This window comes from Mastomys coucha, unplaced genomic scaffold (genome assembly GCF_008632895.1).
Source record: "Mastomys coucha isolate ucsf_1 unplaced genomic scaffold, UCSF_Mcou_1 pScaffold4, whole genome shotgun sequence".
Lineage (NCBI taxonomy): Eukaryota > Metazoa > Chordata > Mammalia > Rodentia > Muridae > Mastomys > Mastomys coucha.
Genome location: NW_022196910.1, coordinates 52,464,043 through 52,485,546, shown reverse-complemented (window position 1 = coordinate 52,485,546; position 21,504 = coordinate 52,464,043). Strand labels below are relative to the sequence as shown.

The 21,504-nt window shown below is 37.0% G+C and overlaps 1 protein-coding gene across 3 annotated transcripts in view; it reads left to right on the top strand.

The window, feature by feature from the left end:
* Window positions 1–21,504, top strand: part of Slc16a7 (solute carrier family 16 member 7) — a 169,311-nt gene that overhangs the window by 137,426 nt on the left and 10,381 nt on the right. For all 3 annotated transcript variants that reach the window (XM_031350225.1, XM_031350224.1, XM_031350223.1), the window contains 2 exons: window positions 16,921–17,064; window positions 19,598–20,410. In XM_031350225.1, coding sequence (XP_031206085.1) covers window positions 16,921–17,064; window positions 19,598–20,410 — 957 coding nt within the window. The remainder of the gene's footprint in view (window positions 1–16,920; window positions 17,065–19,597; window positions 20,411–21,504) is intronic.

The window sequence follows — 21,504 nt, the reverse complement described above, 5'->3', positions numbered from 1 at the left end:
AGGTTTTCCAGTTTTGTTGAGTATAGGCTTTTGTAGTAGGTTCTCATGATTTTCTGGATTTCATCATTCTGGATTTAAATATTTTAAATGCATCTGACAATTATTTGTAAAGGAGACAGTGAAATAAATCATATAATTATCTCATAAAAGCTGACTCAAATTAAAATATTGACTCAACATATGTATTTACAAGACAGATTAAAGCATGAACCCAGATATTATTTGATACATTTTTTGAACTAATGGCTACAATATGCAGCTAATTATAACTTATCAAGTGAGGACACAGAAGAGACAATACTATTTTATTAGGTAGGTGAGAATAGTTTAAACAGGCATATTTCTAATAAATTTATTATTAGTCTTATCTTCAAATTTAATGTAAGATACAGGTGTGTACTATTAAGACATAACCTTTCAATATTATCTTTTCTTTAGCTTTAAACCTTGTGGATACTAGACAAAGTGTAATAAGCCACAAACACGAAAAGAAATGATTATCTCATATATGCATATATGTATATATCTTATATCACATGCACACACATATATAATTGTAGTAACTGAAATTAATAGAACTAGGACATAAGAAGGATGGTTACTAGTGGTATGTATGTCAGTGAGGGAAGGGAGGGATGCAACTCCGAGCATCCTAAGTGGCCACCATACGCGATGAGTGAGTTCAAGAGATCTACCGTACATTGGCAACAAAAGAGAGTAATATTAGGTTGCATTCTTGAAGTTCGCTAAGCTGACCCACAGACCAGGAAAAGAGACATACCATCATGTAGAACATCAGCATGACTTACAAACTTACAGGGACAGAAGTCATGGGATCAAAATAGGCAGGCACATTCATAGAAAGCATCATGGTGGTCTCAGATAAAACGAGATCTGAAGCACAGATGAGAAGATGATGTCATGTTTCAAAATGGAAAGAAAGCAACATTTCATCTAAAGTCATGGAGTACCCCATGTATAACACATCTAAGAAGGAAAATTCCCATTAGAGTAGACATATTTCAGCATCCGTTGGAAGTAGACATATTGTTTATTAGATACAAGAACCTTTTAACTACAAATTATACTTTCTTGATTGGCTAATGGAATATATATATAATATATATATACAATATATGCAATATATAATATATATGATATAATGTATGTGTGTATGTGTGTTCCATATCAAAAGTTTGGTAGAGATTGAATTATTGCAGCATTCAATATAATAAAACAAACTTGAAAAGTACTACCACCTTGCTATAGAGTATACTGACATAATCATTTTAAACTACTGTTTCCAATATTAGAAAATGGAGCTTTGTAAATATTAAATACTTTTAGTATAAGATAACAGTATTTGTGTAATTATTCTTAGGAATGGGATTTCTTTTATGATTTAGGATCTTTTAGCCTACAAGTAAGCAGTAATCAAGAAAGTCTGTTGATTAAAAAAATGTAAGAAGATTTTGTGTGTGTGTGTGTGTGTGTGTGTGTGTGTGTGTGTGTGCGCGCACGCGCACGCATATGTGTGCCAGAAGCTGCAGCCTAGGTTGATACATTGACCCAATCAACATTTTCAGTATCTGACTCACCTTTAGCTTTTTGACAATGTAAGCCTGTGATCTTAATGGTATCTGCAGCCATCACCTACTTGTGAAAAGATCCAGAGTCATGCATTCTGAATTTCAAAATAATTTTAGAGAATCTCCTCAAACAACTTGTTCCTGTATGAGTTGCCCTCAGAATGTTCTCACATTCAAGAAAATGTCTGATCATGGCATTAAGCTCCCAAGGCAGCACAGAGCTTTCATGGCTCCTCTGCACCAACAGATGGTAAGAAATAAGATCAAGGGTCAGTTAAGAAAGAGGCAGAAGTGTGTCCTTGGGCTGGCTACTAGTATTTTAGGACTCATTAAAGCGTCCTTGTCTTATCCAAGGATTTGAAATGCTCACTGGACATAGGTCACTATACCCCAGGTGTCTTCAGGTAACACAACTGAGCATGAATCCTAGCAAATCAAAAGGGGAAAGTTCTCAGTGAGGACTGTGGTCACTGAAGATGATTTCCTTCTGCAATGTTTAATCCCTATCCACTGGAAAGTGAAGGCCACTAGTACCTACCTAACAGTATACCCACGTGTTTGTCCATAAGTGGGAGGCCTCCAGGGAGAGATGAAGAAGGGAGATTTTCAGTTCCAAATCCAAGGCGACATAAATGTAAGGCAAACGACTGGGGAAGAGGATTCTACCCTTTGTCCAAATAAAATAATAACACTTGCCCAATTCAAAATATCTCTTTAGAAATATAGCAAATAAAGAAGGTCTTGTTAATTTAAAAATATTATATAGTAAACATAAATACATTTCTATAAATTCAAATAACTACTTATAGACCTGAACAGTTGCTTTTGCCTATTTCATTTGACAGGATCCACAAATTCAAGTTTGAAATATAGCCAATACAAATTAAATAACAATATTTTATCATTTCTTCTGTTAATATTTATGGTGAGTATAAAATTTTAGATCACTCCAATTGATGTTCAGTTCCAATTCCTGGCTTTAGATTTGATCAAATACATTTTTTGAAACATTTATTATTTTGCAACTGCAAATTTTCTCATAGAATTTATCATGAACTCTTACTTATGTAGAGGAAAAAAATACCAGGAGCAAGAAAGATGAGTCTGTGTTTACAAAACATGGTAATTATGAAATAGACTTGTTTTTATATATGTAAATCATATCAGAACTTTGTTATAGGAAGGAACGTTGTGTTCAGAGTCCCTGAGACACTTCCCTGTGCATCACTCAGAAATGTCACAGGACTCGGCTAACCTGTGTGGCTAATTCTTTGTTGTGGCTTTGGTATATTATAATGAAGACTTACCCCTCTCTCTCATCCCTTTCTCCTTCTCCCTTTCCCTCTCCCCTCTCTTTCTCTCACTCTCTTCTTTCATATTATCTTCTCCTTCCTTCCCTTTCTTCTCTCCCTCCCTCTCTCCCTCTCTCCCCTCACACAAACACACACAACCAGAAAACATTTAGGTAAAGCAGAGAGAATGCCAAGTCCAAGCATGCTGGGCTTCCCCTGTGGATTCACTCAGTGCTTTGTTTTCCCCAGAAAGCATTATGATGATAGTCATGGAGAGCTGCCTACTAGGAAAATAATCAGAGGCCTTCTACTTCCCGTTTTTTAACTTGTGAGCAGGTCACAAAGCCATTCTTGGCTAGCGTGGACTGCTTGGTGTGTAGAAAAACGTTTTCAGCCTTATATTTGTCAAAGGCAGTTAGTGTGTGTAACATGTACACATTGTTTGCACAGATTCCTTTGATCTCATTATTTCATTAACAGTTTGGGAATTCTACTCTATACTCTCCTTGCCAGACGAGATCCAAAGTAGAAACAACAACAGCAACAAAAACAACAGCAACAAAACATTTCTAGTTGTCTTAGCCTTTCGGCACTAAATGCTAAATATCCTCTGCGCATTTGTTAAAACCAGTTTTGTAATCAAATGACCCTGACTCAATCTAAATTTTACTACCTAATATTGATAGACCCCTTAAATAAGTTAATCAGATTATTTGCACTCCAGTTTCATCAAATGTTATATTTAATTAGGTATTCCAGCCACAGAATAACCATCACAAGCCTATGAAATAATGTATTTACAAACCTTAGCTCACTATCTTGAAAGAGCAAAAATAATTGCTGATAACTAGTAATAGCATACAGAAGCTACCTATGAAGAATTTATAATAAAATGCATGAACGAGGCACACGAACTGAGAAGAAGACAACTGCTTGTTGTGTGTGTTACTGTTGTTTCAATGCACCAGACCTCTGAGAACGGATAAGCACAGGCAGGTAGCAATATCGTCATCCCCATAACACCCTCTCATGAAGCGGACTATTACAATTTTATGAATATGAGCATTATTCTTGACTCTTTAATTCTGAGGTTGCTTATAAATGAGTTTGCAGACCCCAAAAGGGAATAGGAACTCCACAGGAAGACCAACAGAGTCAACTAACCTGGACCCTTGGGGATTCTCAGAGACTGAATCACCAACCAAAGGACATACTGGCTGGACCTAGGCCTACCAGCAACATAGGCATCAAATGTGCAGCTTGGTCTTTATGTGTGTCCCAAACAAGTAGAGCAGGGGCTATCCCTAAAGCTGTTGACGGTACTTGAGATATGTTCTCCTAGCTGTGTTGCCTTGTCTGGACTCAGTGGGAGAGAATGCAGAATGCATGTAGCTCTGCAGAGGCTTGAAGTGGCAGGTGGGAGGAAACGAAGCCACTCGGAGGAGATGCAGGAGAGACTGGGGCAGTGAGCTGGATATAAAGTGAATAAGCTAAAACAAAAAACAAAAAACAAAAACGAAATGTGTATCATAAGAACTATTGACCAGTTTTATATGCATACAGTCTAATCTTCTGAATGGGTGTGTGTGTGCGCATGCATGCATGTATGTGTCTCTGACTATCTAGCAGAAGCCATTTTGATGGGTGTTGCATGTAAGAATGTTTACTATTGACAGAGCTAATAATTCTGTATGTGTGTATTTAGTATGAAATGATCCTAATGAATAATCATTAATTATATGATGTTCAATCTACATACTAAACATTGTGATTACATGAAGAATACATTGACTTGAAACATTCAGATTTATTGACAAAAATAAATAAGCTTAGAATATAATCATTTGTAAGTCTATTCAAAATGGGCATTTTTGGTTGTGAAAACAATTCATGGTTAAGAAAAAGCATGTATCTTGAAGAATGTATGCTTTTCTTACATCATCCTCTTTCTTGTTCTTATAACAAAATGCCCTGTTGATGTCAAACAGTCATGTCACCTAGGGGTGGGGGTTACTTTCAGTGTTGGGTGTCTCCTCAAGTTACTATTAAACATCTAAGGATTATCTCCATAAAATGTCACAAATTGCAACATACCTTTAAATTCTATTCACAGATCCAACCGATCAGAAACACTTAAGGAAATCACTATCTATTAATGTTAAGAGTTTGAACTATTTCAAAAGATCAATAATAAAGTAAATCTCATCATGCTAGAAAAAGACTACAGATGATATAAATATACCCACACAGAATATCACTTAAGTAAGGTACAAGGTTTAAAATAAAATTAATACATTAAGATTATAATTTTTATTTTACCTTGAGTGAAATCTTTGTAGAAATGAGAGAAGTCTCCTTCACAATGAAGGAGCACCAGCAGCACTAAGTGTGTGTCCTTATGGGAGCACCGGCTTCACTAAGTGTTTGTTCTTATGGTTGTCCTTAATTAATAGCAGTGATGAGGCTGGAAGCATTGGGTGAGATTACCTCTACCTGTGCACGTCTGTGGATAGAAATGTTTAATTGTTTGACACATTACAAAATAAATTGTGATTTCTGCCTGAAATTTAAGTGTATGTTGTGCAATTTAGGCAAAGATACTTATGAATGTAGTAATGAATTATGCCATTTGTCCATGAGTTATTCAGTCTTCACACAGAAAATGGAATTCAAAGTCTAAGAGGTGAGAATTTATTGATTTGTTAGTCCTGATTACCAATGGACACTTTGGATTTTCTGGGTTTATTGTTTATTGTCACATCTATCATCATTCATAAAATGATATTCATTATTTCATTTCCTGGATTAGAGGACATTGAGGATTGCAGTGTGCTTATTATTTTGTTCTTCCTGTAAGTTTTAGGCAATGATGTGGTCAACTGAATTCAGTTACGCTGAATTAAATTGAGTCAGTTAACTAATTTTGAGAAAGGAAACAAACAAAAAAACCCTATAAATCATCTACATCTGAGTTGATAATTAATGATGACCAATTTATTCTGATTGTCTCTTTCTTTTTCACTCAACACTATTTTAATTCAGCTATATGCCTTCCAAAGAGAATGCTCATTTTTCTAGGTAACAGAGTCAGGTGAAGCATCAAATGTGTGAATTTTTTGTTGTTCTTATCACATCTTTGAGGGACCATTGGCATACCAAGAACACAGTTCTGGTCTTTGCACTCCTCTTAATCATTTTTCCTTTCTTCTTATTTCCCAGTACCATAAAATGTTATCTTTTCTGCTGCTTTAAGTACAAGGTTTTATATTGTTTTGGAGTTATTTGAACTTTACATTTTAACTACTTATGTTTTTATGAAAGAATGTGAGTATAATAGTAACTGAATTTCGATATGTTTTAACTTTATCCACATAAATATTCTCAAGTGCAGCATGATCAGATGCAGCTAATTTTGAAACTTTACTATAGGTTAAAAACTTACTTTTCTAGACCCTGTTACACTTACTTCCCTTAAAGCCACAACCCTCATTTCAGGTGAAATGTAGCTTTTAAGTGATAGAAGAGATGTCATAGGAAATCATCTCTACATCGACAGACTATAAAACTGACATCAAGTCTGAGTGAACCTAAGTAGCATTTGCATTTTGTACGACATGAAATACCATCCATGAAAGTAAAATGCAATGCTCTGATGTTTAGCAAGTACATTTTATAACACCTAAGAGTTTTGCCACATCCAATTAAATATGCATTATCTTAATGATCTTAATTATTTTTGACTATTTTATGCTTGCATTTACATCCATACAAATGCATTGGAAAATATATGTTAAGCAGATTGTGTAAGTTATTCCTGAAGCTTCTTCTCTCTGAGTCTCTGCCCCAGGCCTCAGTGTTCTCCTTGACAGGGAGGTAAACTGCCTCATACCACTGACCTCTTCATCCAAGCAGGTACCCTCATTCTGTAAGTTTCTCTGCTGCTGCTTTTAAAGCATTATGAGAATTGGTCACACAAAGAACTTTTGGGTAAAGCCAGGATTCATTTTCATATTCTTCAGAATGTGAATGATTATGAATGTTGTGGGAAATATTAAAAAAAGAACCGCCCCAGCGGCCTGGCCGGCCATGTACTGGCAGGCAATGGCTGACCTGTTTTAATCTCATGGACACTCTGACTCCGAACTCCAAAATTTTTCTACTACTCAGCTTGTTAGGTTCCCACTGGCAGGTCATTGCCACATCAGCCTTATGCTTCAATACCCCCATGGCCTTTGTGGTGCACATCAGGCAGGAACCCAGTGGAGTCACCACGAGAAGAAAAGCACCAAGCAAACTTTGTTCAGAAACAGTGGTAACTCAGTCTCTGGACGCAGCAACTAGACTCCTAATATTGTAAGCCATATTAAATCTAATTTCTCCACTGGCAAATCCTGATGGACTTTCTATAAGCCATGAGACACTAGTAGCTACATCTTGTCCTCTTCCTCTTCCCCATCCAACCCAGAAGTCCCTCCTACTTGCTCAGTGATTGGCTCCTTTATGCATTAGGGGATTGGTTCACAAGAAGTCATCTGAGTACATGACTCACTCCTTGTCCATAACCCCTCCCAGGAGAGTGGAATTAGCATCAAAGTACAAGCAGCACCAGGCCCATCCACAATAATTATAATGCAAATAATGGAATGCAATATAGAACCCAAGCACTTAAAGCCTGATAGCTGTACTAGTAATGTAGCGGTTGCCATGTGACAAGCAAAAATCAGCATTTCTTCCATTTATTTATTTATTTATTTATTTATTTATTCCCTTTACATCTCAATATCTGGTCCCCTCTCCTCACAGTCTCTGCTTCTGTTCTGGCAGGGTGGCTGATTTCTCTTTTTCCTTCTCTTCAGAGAAGGGGAAGTCTCCCCTGCATATCCCCTCACCATGGTACATCAAGTCTCAGCAGTAGTAGGCACATCCTCTCCCACTGAGGCCAGACAAGGCAGCCCAGGAGGGGAACAAACTGGATCCACAGACAGGCAACAGATTCATAAACACCCCCTGCTCCAGTTGTTGGGGGACCCACATGAAGACCATGCTGCACATCTGTTAACATGTGTGGGGAGTGGTTAGGTCAAGCCCATGCTTGCTTTCTGGTTGGTAGTTCACTCTCTGGGAGCCCCCAAGGGTCCAGGTTAGTTGACCCTGTTGGCCTTCCTATGGAGTTCCTATGTCCTTTGGAGCCCCCAGTCTTCTCATGACTCTTCCAAAAGACTCCTCAAGTTCTGTCTAAGGTTAAGCTGTGGGCCTCTGCATCTGCTTCTGGGTGGAGCCTCTCAAAGAAGAGTGATGGTAGGCTCCTGTCTGGAAGCTTAAAAGAGTATCATTAGTGGTATCAAGGACTGGTTCTTGCCCATGGGGTTGATCTCAATTTGAGCCAGTCATTGGTTGGCCATTCCCTCCATCTTTGCTCCGACTTTGTCCCTGCACATTTTGTAGGCAGGATACATTTTGAGATAAGGGTTTTGTTTGTGGATTTCTTATCCTACCACTTGGAGTTCTGCCTGGCTACAGGAGGTAGCCACTTTTGGTCTCCATATTGCCCAACTATTCAGAGTCTCAACTAGGGTCACTCCCATAGAATCCCTGGGGCCTCCCCCATCCCAGGTCTTGGGTATGTCCCAGAGATTCCATTTTCCCTCTCCCACCATTAATTTCTGTTCTCTTTTGACAGCTGTCCCTACTTGTGATCCTCTCACCATTGCCCTACCAATCCCTTCTCCTTCCCAGTTCCATAAATCTAACAACTTCCTAAATCTATTTCATTTGCCTTTCTGAGAAAGATTCAAGCATCTTCCCTAGGGGCCTTCTTGTTATCTGGTTTCTTCAGGTCTGTAGATTGTAGCATAGTTATCCTGTACTTTACGGCTAATATCTGCAAATACATGAGTATATACCATACATGTCCTTTTGTTTCTGGTTTAGCTCATTCAGGATATTTTTTAGTTCCATTTATTTGCCTGTGAAATTCATCATTTCCTTGCTTTTAATGGCTGAGTAGTATCCATTGTGTAGATGTACCACATTTTCTGTATCCACTCTTCAGTTAAGAGACATCTAGGTTGTTGCCAGTTTCTGGCTATTATGAATAAAGCTGCTATGAAGATAGTTGAGCAAGTGTCCTTGTGGGATGGTGGAGCATCGTTTGGGTATAGGCTCAGGAATGGGATAGCTATATCTTGAGATAGAACTATTCCTGGTTTTCTGAAAAAACTTCCAAATTGATTTCTAAAATGGTTGTACAAGATGGCACCCACATCAGCAACGGAAGAGTGTTCCTTTTCTTCCATATCCTTGCGAGCAGTTGCTGTTGCTTGAGTATTAATCTTAGCCATTCTGATGATCTTTTTGTTTGTTTCTATTTATTTAATTATTTTTTTAACTTTTATTGCGTTATGATGAGAAAAGTTGCATGATTTCAATTTGTCTGAATTTGTTCACATTTAAAAACATATTTTAAGTAAATAGAATTAAATCACATTCTTGTTTCCCTTTTGTACCCCAACTCCTCCCGGAGACCCCCTTTTCAATACCTACAATATCCTTTCTTGTCATATTCCTTAAAATTTATAAAATATTATAACAATAAAAATGAGTATTATAAAAATTGTTTGATATAAAACAACAATCAATTTACAGTGTTATGTAGATGCTTGTCTACAGCAATACTGAAAATACATACGTTTTTCACAGTATAAATTTCAAATAACTCCAAACATATTAACTGTATATTTCAAAATAATACATCACTACTAGTATTTTCTTAAATGAACATAAATATATAAAGTCTTTTTGTTTGTTTTGTATTTAGTAGAGTTTAAAATCTTGGCTCTTTCTGTGGTACAAGCCCAATTTAAGAACAATTTTTAGACACTGCATTTCATTGTAATAAGGCTGTACTTCAATGATCCTCAAATCACCGAAGGATTTTACCTGCATCATAGCTAAGCTGAGAGTTGACAGTTCTGCTGCGCCAAGGAATGAATTGTAGGCACGATTTTGGATACAGACTTCCTGCTATGGTCAAAACTACTTGACTTGAGTGAGTGACTTTATTCTCAGCCCACAGAGAACAGGTTACATTCATTTAAGAAATGGTGTGTGTATTAAGCTAGTCTATCCATAAAGTCATTCACCAACTGTTTTCAATGAACAATGGTTCTGCTTGGAGGGTGGCACAGATGTGGGTAAGAATCTGGTTCATTGGCTGTGATAATTTGGAAAAGCATTCATCTCAGTGAAAGAGTAACTTGTAAAGTCCTCTTCTTCAAACTTGATTCAAGAGATACAAACTCAAAGCATTCAGTCTCTCTTTGTTCTATTACAAGCCACCTCCCAAGTTAATTGTCTATGTCTTCCTTGGGTATATAAATACTTTTGAAATATAGAAACTGTTCTGAAAACCATAGTAGAGTGTAAAAACATGAAATAAACAATACTATTAATAGAGAGGCTGAGATAGGAAAAACAGGATTTCAAGACCCTTATGTTGTATACAGCAAGACACTGTCACAAACAAGCTGAAAGTATATATAGATTGTACAATGTTTGACCTATTTCTCCAATTATCAAATTAGAGAGACCATTGGATGACAATCAACAAATTTCTAATTCCTCATATTTTTCGATTTCAATCGCTTAGTTGAATATCAATCACTTAGTTGAATAATCGCTTAGTTGGTAATATTAATTTTCATATTAAGATATTAAGAAAAGGTAATTGTCACTTCCTGTTGTTTTTGTTGTAAGAGGTGGAATTAGATTTGTGTGGATTTGTTGAAAGATTACTTTCTTGCTTCTAGGGTGTAGTTTCGCTCTTTATGTTCATGTTTTCCATCTATTATCCTTTGTAGGGCTGGATTTGTGGAAAGGAATTGTGTAAATTTGACTTTGTCATGGAATATCTTGTTTTCTCCATCTATGGTAATTGAGAGTTTTGCTGGGTATAGTAGCCTGGGCTGGCATTTGTGTTCTTGTAGAGTCTGTATGACATCTGCCCAGGATCTTCTAGCTTTCATAGTCTCTGGTGAGAAGTCTGCCGTAATTCTGATAGGCCTGCCTTTATATGTCACTTGCATTTTTTCCCTTACTGCTTTTAAAATTTTTTCTTTGTTTAGTACATTTGGTGTTTTTATTATTATGTGACAGGAGGAATTTCTTTTCTGGTCCAGTCTATTTGGAGTTCTGTAGGCTTCTTGTATGTTCATGGGCATCTCTTTCTTTAGGTTAAGGAAGTTTTCCTTTATAATTTTGTTGAAGATATTTACTGGCCCATTACATTGGGAGTCTTCACTCTCTTCTATACCTATTATCCTTAGGTTTGGTCTTCTCATTGCGTCCTGGATTTCCTGGATGTTTTGGGTTAGAAGCTTTTTCCTTTTTACATTTTGTTTGACTGTTGTGTCAATGTTTTCTATGGTGTCTTCTGCCCTGCCTCTCTTCTCTTGTATTCTGTTGGTGATGTTTGCATCTATGACTCCTGATTTCCTTTCTACATTTTGTATCTCCAGGGTTGTCTCTCTTCCTGATTTCTTTATTGTTTCTATTTCCATTTTTAGATTCTGGATGGTTTTGCTCATTTCCTTCACCTGTTTGATTGTGTTTTCCTGTAGTTCTTTTTTGTGTTTCCTCTTTAAGAGCTTCTAGCTGTTTACCTATGTTCTCGTGCTATTTATGTCTTTATTAAGGTCCTGTATCATCATCATTATAAGTGATTTTATATCTGAATCTTGCGTTTCCGGTGTGATGGTGTGTCCAGGACTTGCTATGGTGGTAGAATTGAGTTCTGATTATGCCAAGTAACCTTGGTTTGTGTTTTTTATTTTCCTATGCTTGCCCCCGCACCATCTGGTTATCTCTAGTGCTACCTGCCCTTGCTATATGACTGGAGTGTGTCCCTCCTGTGATCCTGGTTGTATCAGAACTCCTCAGAGTCAGGCAGTCTCTGTGACCCTGTGATTCCGGGATCCTGTGACCCTGGGCTTGTTAGAGCACCTGGGAGTGCAGCAGCTTCTTCTGGGAGTTGTGGGACTGGCTTGGGAGCCTGGGCCCAAGGTCTACTCAGGACACCAGCCCAGAGAGACCGGAAGGAACCTGAGCCACTCTGCTGGAGGAGTTCCTATGTGCCTGGTCCTGCAGGTCCCAGTTACTCCCAGTGTTAGGATAGATGTTGGGTCATCCTCACCTCTGATCCTGAGAGTGTCAGAGGGCCTGGGAGTGGAGCTTCCTCTGGGTGTTGTGGGACTTGCTGCAGAGCTTGCTCCCAAGGTCTGCTCAGGACACCAGCCCAGAGAGACTGCCATTCTGATGAGTATAAGGTAGAATCTCAGAGTCATTTTGATTTGTATCTCCCTGGTGACAGATGCTGAACAATTTTTTAAATGTTTTTCTCAGCCATTTGAGCTTCTTCTGTTAAGAATAATCCCTTTAGCTATGTATCATAATTTTAATTGGCTGATTTGGGTGATTGTCATCTAATTTCCAGAGTTATTTAGATAATTTGGATTAATATTAACCCTCTGTCTGGTAGAATTCTGTCCTAAAACCATCTGGCCTTGGGCTTTTTTCGCTTAGGAGACTAATGATTGTTTCTATTTCCTTAGGGGTTATAGAGCTGTTTAAATAGTTTACCTGAATCTTGATTTAACTTCGGTAAGTGGTATCTGTCTAGAAAATCATTCATTTCATTTAGATTTTCCAATATTGTGGAGTACAGGCTTTTGAAGTAAGACCTAATGATTCTTTGATTTTCCCCAGTGTCCCCATTTCTGATTTTTTTATTTGGGTAAGTTTGTTTTTTTAGTTTGTCTGGCTAAGGGTTTGTCTATCTTGCTAAGTTTTTTCAAAGAACCAGTTCTTAGTTTTGTTGATTTTTTTTTATTGTTCTCTTTGTTTCTAATTAATTGATTCAGCTCTGAGTTTGACTATTTCCTGCTATCTACTCCTCTTGAGTTCTTGGTTATGTTTGCTTCTTTTAATTTTCTAGTGCTTTCGGGAGTACGTTTATATTGTTAGTATGAGAACTTTTTCAATTTTTTCATGAAGGACTTAGTGCTATGAACTTTCTTCTTAGCACTGCTTTCATTGTAGCCCATAAGTTTCAGTATATTGCCTTCATTTTCATTGAATTCTAGAAAGTCATTAATTTGTTTATTTCATCCCTGACCCAGTGATCATTAAATAGAGAGTGTTTCCATTTCCACACATATGTAGGCTTTCTTTGCTTTCTGTTGTTGTTAAAGTGCACTTTTAACCCATGGTGGTCTGATAGAATACAAGAAATTATTTCAATTTTCTTGTGTCTGGTGAAGCTTGATTTATAGCCTACTACATGGTCAACTTTGGAGAAGGTTCCATGAGGTGCTGAGAAGAAGGTATAATCTTTTGTGTTTGGGTGAAATGTTCTGTAGATGTCTATTAGGCCCATTTAGTTAATACCCTCTGTTTTATTTCTCTCTTTACTTTCAATCTCAATGATTTATCCATTTGTGAAAGTGGGGTGTTGATATCTCCTATTATTGTAGGGGTTCTATGTGTGATTTAAGCTTTAGTACTGTTTCTTTTACGAATGTCGGTGCTCTGTCATTTTGGCCATAGATAATTGAGACATCATCTTGCTGAATTATTTTCTTGACGAGTATTAAGTGTCTTTCTACATATTTTTTAGTTACTTTTGGTTGAAAGTCTATTTTATTAGATAGATAATGGCCACTCTAGCTTGTTTCTTGGATCCATTTCCCTGGAAAACCTTTTCCATCCCTTTTCTCTGAGGTAATGTCTATCTTTGATGCTGAAGTGTGTTTCTTGAGTGCAGCAGAATGATGGATCCCTTTTATGTATCCACTCTATTCAAGTGTGGATATTGAGATCTATTAATGACCAGTGATGGTTGTTTCCTATTATTTTGATGTTGGTGGTGCTTGTGTGTGCACGATGTGTGTGTGTGTGTGTGTGTGTGTGTGTGTGTGTGTGTGTGTGTGTGTGATTCTCTTCTTTTGGTTTTTCTTGTGTGGAATTATCTATTTCTTGCATTTTCTTGAGTATGGTTTTGCTTCTTGTATCGGAGGTTTCCTTGCTCTGTAGAACTGCATTGGTGGAAAACATTGCTTAAATTTTGTTTTGTCATAGAATATCTTGTTTTCTCCATCTATGGTGATTGAAAATGCTTCTAGATTTAGTGGCTGGGATGGCATGTGCATTCTCTTAGACTGTAAGGCATCTTCCCAGGGCCTTCTGGTTTTTAAAGTCTCTGTTGAGAAATCTGGTGTACTTCTGATAGGCCTGTCTTTACTCGTTACTTGGCCTTTATCCCTCATGGCTTTTAATATTCTTTCTTTTTTCTGTCCATGTAGTTTTTTATTATGTGGCTTATGGTTTTTCTTTGCTGGTCCACTCCATGTGGGGTTCTGTAAGCTTCTAGTACATTTGTAGGCATTTAGCTTTTTAGGTTAGGGAAATTTTTTTCTACAGTTTTGGTTAAGATATTTTCTTGCACCTTTTAGCTAGGAATCTTCTTTTACTCTTATTATTCTTAGGTTTGGTCTTTTTATAGTCTTGTGTTAGCAGCTTTTTGCTTTAGCATTTTCTTTGGCATGTGTATCAATATTTTCTTATGGTATCTTCCATGCCTGAGATTCTCCATTCTATCTCTTGTTCTGGTGGTTATGCTTGTATCTGCAGTTCCTGTTCTCTATCCCAGGTTTTCTATCTCCAGAATTCCCTCACTTTGAGTTTTCTTTGTTTCTATTTTGATTTTCATGTCTTGAACAGTTTTATTTCTATTACCTCTTTGATTGTATTTTTCTAAATTTCATTATATTTATTCATTTTGTCTTTAAGGATTTCTACCTGTTTGATTGTATTTTCCTGTATTTCATTAAGGGAGTTATTAATTTCCTCTTTAAAGGCTTTCATCATCTTTACAAGATTAGATTGAAGGTCATATTTTACTATTCAAGTGTATGAGGATGTTCAGAGCTTGCTGTATTAGAATAGTTGGATTCTGGTGGTGTCATATTGCTTTGACTTTTGTTGATTGTGCTCTTAGGCTGACCTTTAACGGTTTGGTTCTCCCTAGCATTAGCAGGCCTATACCTGATGGGAGCAGGCATCTGGGGTTGTAGGTAGAACTGGTAGTCCCTGGTGGTAGCAGGCTTCCAGGGATGTATACCAAGCTGGTTGGCCTTGATGATTTCAGGCTTCTGTTTGTCCTGGGTGGAGGCAGACCTCCCAGGATGCAAATAAAGCTCCCACATGGTCATGGTCGGTCGAAGACCTCTGCTTGTCCTGAGCAGCAGCCAGTCTCCAGGAATGCAGGTGGAATTATGGCCAAGGGAAATAGAGTGCAGAGTGGCAGGGTGGAGCATACTGTTTCTGGGTATTCCCTGAGGGGCTGGCAGGCAGAGAATTGGAGTAGGACTATCATCTGGTGGTCATTGATGGCTCGAGGCATCTGCAACAATTAGCATCTTAAATAAAGGAAGTGTGGGCCTGGTAAATAGTTCAGAGGCAAGCCCTAGGGAACCTAATAATCTGTTATGGTCTCTTGAGTGCAGCATCAATAACATGAATATATCCATGCATGTGTTTGGCTATACAAGTGCATGCATGCACAGACACACACACATACATTCCTGAGCACAGACACATGCAAAACATGCATACACATATGCACACACACACATGTACTGCACACAAAATACTGCACACAATTTGAAAAATAAAACCTTAAAAATAAGAGTCAACAAAATATGATGATAAAGAATAGTCATATCTAAGGATAACTAATAACTTAAATGCTAGTTAATAACTTATATGCCTATATACACATTATTTCAGAAATGTAGACTAAAGCTCTGTATAATTCTTGGATCTTTTATAACATAATTTACTATCATTCTAAAGATGCTTGAGGCCTATTATCTGTGTTCCATTGAAAACTTTTACATTTGATTGATAATAGTCTTACAAGCTATATATGTTAAATGTTCCCAATTTGTTTTCATGTGTTTTTTATAATATGATTAAAAAACTCAACAGGACCTGGGGCAATGGACCCAGAAGTTAGGAGTACTTGCTGCTCTTGCAGAGGACCTGAGTTCAGTTCCAAGAACCCACATTTGGCAACTATAACACTAGCTATATGTAATTTGATTGCCTCTTCATCTTGTTTTCACACACACACACACACACACACACACACACACTCATACATTATGTAAACATGCACACTCACACTACACACAGAGAGAAACACACACACATACACACACTCTGACACACTCAGCCATACTGCACACACAGACATACACAGCCATACAACATGTGCAGACCCCATACAACATATGCAGACCTACATACACTCTACACACACAGACACATCTACAAACACACACAGACACATAGACACACACCACACACCGAGACACACATACAAACACACACACACACACACAAACTCACATATACGTACAAACTCAACACAAAGACACACACACACATACTCACACACACAAAAATTAAAATTATTCTTAAAAAGTAAATCAAGAGGTTGGAGAGATGGCTCAACAGTTAAGAACACTGACTGCTCTTCCAGAGGTCCTAAGTTCAATTCCCAGCAACCACATGGTGTTTTATAACCATCTGTGATGGGGTCCAATGCTCTCTTATGGTATATCTGAATATAGTGACAATGTACTCATATATAAAATAAATAAATCTTTTAAAAATTTAAAAAAGTAAATCAAATAACTCCCCAGCTGAAAGTGGCAATTGTTTTTTCTAGTTCCCTAAAATTAGGCCTTGAGATAGGAAGATCACCCTAATCCTAGCCTCCTGTCTCCCATCTCAGAAAAGCAATTCAAACAACAGTTAAAAACAAACCAGTCAATGTGATGTTATGTTCATGTATTACATGTAAACTGATCTCTTTTGATCATCAAACTGCACTCTCTCACCTCTCAGAACAAAGATGTATTAAGGATAAATCTATGACCCCTTCAACTAATATCTTTTTAATCATTTGTCTACCTCAGGTCCCATCAGTAGTGTGTTGGTGAATAACTATGGCAGCCGGCCTGTGGTCATCGTGGGAGGATTATTATGCTGCTGTGGAATGATCCTGGCCTCGTTCAGCAAGAGTGTGATAGAGCTTTATCTCACCATTGGCTTCATTGGAGGTAATCTAGGTTCTGCTTTCATCTGAACTGCATGAAAAGCATGAACAAGAAACAATTCTTAATGTTTTCTTTGAGTTTATTTTTAAAAGAAAGTCTATTCTGAGGTATTTTTATCTGATACATTAAAATACTAGCTAGAGAGGGATAAATGATTTTAGAAGTTACCATACAGTTTTGCACGTGTCATCCTGCAGGTATGGGAACGGAAGCAGTTGTGCTTGGTATTGGCTTGGTGATGTTTTAGTCTTGAGTGAGTTAAGGTGGTGGTATAAATACCTTCTAGTATGATACCTTCACTTATAAAAGATGTTTTTACTTCTATTTAGGCTTTCTGACTTATTACTAATAGTGTTAAAAGTAGTGTCAAGTACATATGTTGGGATAGCACTCATTAAACATCCACAATAAAACTCTTCTCAATTATGCTTCAATGAGTGGCAGAGCGAGCTAAATATACTAAAAATGCTCACACAGACCTTGGGACTGGCGTCATGGCACCTTAGAGAGAATTCCTTTCACTGAAAGAACCTAAACTGCATATTTGAAGACACCATTTTTATTTTGCTTATCAACGAGTTTTACTTAAAAATCTACATTTTATATTTAAAGAAAAAGATAGATTTCTGAGTAATAAAGGCTAAATTATCATCTTCTGTTTAGTTTTGAATTGAGGTCAGCCTAGATTTAAACTTGTAAGCTGTTTGCTGAAGAATAAATTAGGCTTTAGAGGTTAATGAATAGCACACATGATAATACTTGTCTGCTGTATTATATTATAATATTATATATTATTATATATTATATATTATTATTATTTTATATAGTATATAATACTGTAAAACTATTATAGTGGAAACTGAGGCAATAAATTGTGTGTCTAGTGTTAGTTTTGAATGTTTAGTGAGTTTAAGATCCAACTGGACTGCATACTAAGAGGAAGAAAAGTAAAGACCTACTATAATAGTTATCATCAGTCTTGGCATTTGTCACTTCTCCATGTGACTCTAGCTTTTATTATGATATTTTTGATATTTTAAATGTCAGACCTAAGCATTCCATATCAAAACCAAGGCCTATTGTGGGGAGACTGCCCGTATTCCATGTACACAGACATCCGGACTCTCTTGTTTCTCACTAGAGAAGACAAAGAAGGTGACATACAGACACCATTCTTTTGATGTTCCCATATTTGGGTTGTCATTGCCATCACTGCTATTCCAATGCAAGTACATGTGTTTGGGTCTTGGTGGCTTTGGTCATTCTAGAATGTGGAGTTCTCAGAACCAACCACTGTGTGATCTTTCTAGAATGAACCACTGTGTGGTGTTTTAGGCAAAAATTCCTTACCTTTTTCAGGGAGAAGGCGAATAAAGATAAATGAAATTCACTACCTGAATTCTTAGTTCAGCTTCCTCTGCTGACTAGCTCCCTGCTCATAAGCCTATGAGAATCTGCCTGACTGTAGCAGTTCTTCATATTTCAGTGGTGTGCCGGAGGGACAGTCAGAGAGGATACCCCCTTGTTTTCTTGAAAGTGCTTTCTTGGTTCCTTTCATAGCTTTTAGACAAAATTTATTTTAGGAAATGCCATCAAGGGTTTGATTATTGGTATGCACTGTTATATATTCCAGAATGTATCCTGCAATATGGCTTTTAATTATCCAAATTAGTAGGATGAAGGATTTACATCTTCATCATCCTTTAGAAATAGAATAGTATAAATAGTAATATAGCAAAAGAGATAGTTTACATAAACCAATTTATATGCTTTTAAAAGGACTATTCATCTACGCTGCTGAGTAGGGTCACGTTTGAGTGATCTGCAAGAACCCACACTACAGAGAATCTCAGGGTGGAAACTCAGCCCTGAAGAGTCAACTAAAGCTCTCTAAAACATACTCCAGACTCATAAAAGGAGATAATTTTTACTTAACCCATGTGTAGCTCTCTAGTTATCAAATTTAGAATGTGGTGGATATGTAATGAAATAATGGCATAAACTTATTTCTCTATTTTATTATTGCATGGTGTTGAAAATAATATCTGTGAGGAGGTAGAACTGTTCAAAATTGTGACTCTTTTAGTCTGTGAATAATTCATGTTACTGGAATAGTAGAGCACCCACATTTTTTAAATCTCTCACATCTAGTTCATTTCTTTGTATGTAAGTATATATGAAAAGGAAGGAATCAATTTATCTGTGGGATTATACAGTTCTGATTAAGAACTCATAATTTACTCCTTGCTATAGCCTATTCTATGGTATCTTTTTCATACCCTGGTAGTACCTTATTTTTCTGCCTTAAAACAAAGGACTCTGAAGCAGTCTTACTATGTTTAGTTATGAAAACCAATTTAGTTTGGTTTTGTATAGTTAGATTTCTAATTGTAATCCTCAAAGATCACAATGTCCTGTTTCATGTCTGATTGTCTTATCCTCTATAGTGGACATTTTGACGAAGTTCTCTGGTGAGTAACATAATGTGATATTGTTTTCTTTCTCTCTTTGCCTTGTTTTCCCTTTTGTGCTTTAGGTTTAGGATTAGCATTCAACCTGCAACCAGCCTTAACAATAATTGGAAAATACTTCTATAGGAGACGACCCCTTGCAAATGGCTGCGCCATGGCCGGAAGTCCTGTTTTCTTAAGCACACTGGCTCCTTTCAATCAGTACCTATTTAACAGCTATGGCTGGAAGGGGAGTTTTTTGATTTTGGGAGGCATATTTTTGCACTCCTGTGTGGCCGGGTGCCTCATGAGACCTGTCGGGCCAAGTTCACCTGCTAAGAAGTCTAGAAGTAAGGTTGGCTCAAGACATGATTCAACTATGAAGAAAGCCAGTAAGCTATCAACAGCACAAAAGATTAATAGGTTTTTAGATTTCAGCCTTTTTGGACATAGAGGATTTTTGATCTACCTATCTGGAAACGTTATCTTGTTTTTAGGGATCTTTGCACCTATTATATTCTTGGCTCCATATGCTAAACACAAAGGAGTGGATGACTATAACTCAGCTTTGTTATTGTCTGTGATGGCTTTTATTGATATGTTTGCTCGGCCTTCTGTTGGATTAATAGCCAACACTAGCTTAATCCGTCCACGGATCCAGTACCTCTTCAGCTGTGCAATCATTTTTACTGGCATATGCCATCTCTTATGCCCCTTCGCACAAACCTACGCAGCTTTGGTAGTCTATGTTGTATTTTTTGGATTGGGATTTGGAAGCATTAGCAGCCTCCTCTTTGAATGTCTTATGGACCTTGTTGGACCTACCAGGTTCTCCAGTGCTGTGGGACTCGTCACAATTGTGGAGTGTTGTCCAGTTCTTTTTGGCCCTCCTTTGGCTGGTAAGAATATTTCTCATCAAGGACAACAGAATAATAACATAAGTGCCTATGAACAAGTACTTTTTTATTGTGCTTTATTAGATGATTAATATGTGAATAACATTAGTTGCCTAAAAAAACTAGAGAGGTTTTACACCTGAAAGTTTCATAATTGGTTGATTTAACCCAAAATTTAAGATCTTGGGCTTACAAAGTTACAAGCTTAACTTAATATCATTGATATAGTAGGAGAGTATAATAGAGTTCATATTTTTGAGTAAGTAATTTCTACTTCATATTTACAAATGTCAAAGTTGAGATGTAGACTTTCAGGATCTGCAATGGTCTCAAAGATGGCCATGGAAGCCTCTATTCTAACCTTCTTACTGAGAAAATCAAGTATATGTAGAGACTACCAAAACAAAATGTTGAGAAAATGGCCTTTTTAAAAATATTATTTTTTTAAAAAAGGAAAGATGCAAGGGGGTTAGAGGGACAGGAAAAAAAGAAAAAAGAAAAGAAGAAAAATGGGAGAAGAAATGGTTAAAATGGACATTTTAGAACTACTGGATTTTGTTGGCCTTCCTGTGGATTGTTTCATGGCCTCCTTTTGAAATATATTGAGAATACTCCCAGAAGGAAACTGTAGTAGATGCTCTACTATTTAAGTTTACAATATAAAGGTTGATAGAAATTCTTTCCCTGATGGATTGAAGTTAAAACCTTGGATGGTGGGCATGGCAATGGTGTTACTGGTTAATTATGATGGCATCATCTCTAGCAATGCTGTATAAGTATCATGAATACTGAGCTCACTTATTTAGGTTCTTGGTCTGCTCCGTCTTGTTCAGAACCCTGCTAATGTAAATTTTCTACCATATATGTGTGATGCTTATTCAAGCAAGCTCACTGAACCCTGACTGGTGCATTACAATTGTTCCTAATTAAACCAGAGAAATTTTCTCAAGCGGGAATATTTCAAAGAGCTCAATTTAGTACTAACTATATTACCATCATAACATTAGGAAATCTGACCAAGCAGATGCACTTGAAAGTCTACATCACAATTGGTTGGGATATAAGTAATAACAATACTATACATTAAAGTTTGTCCA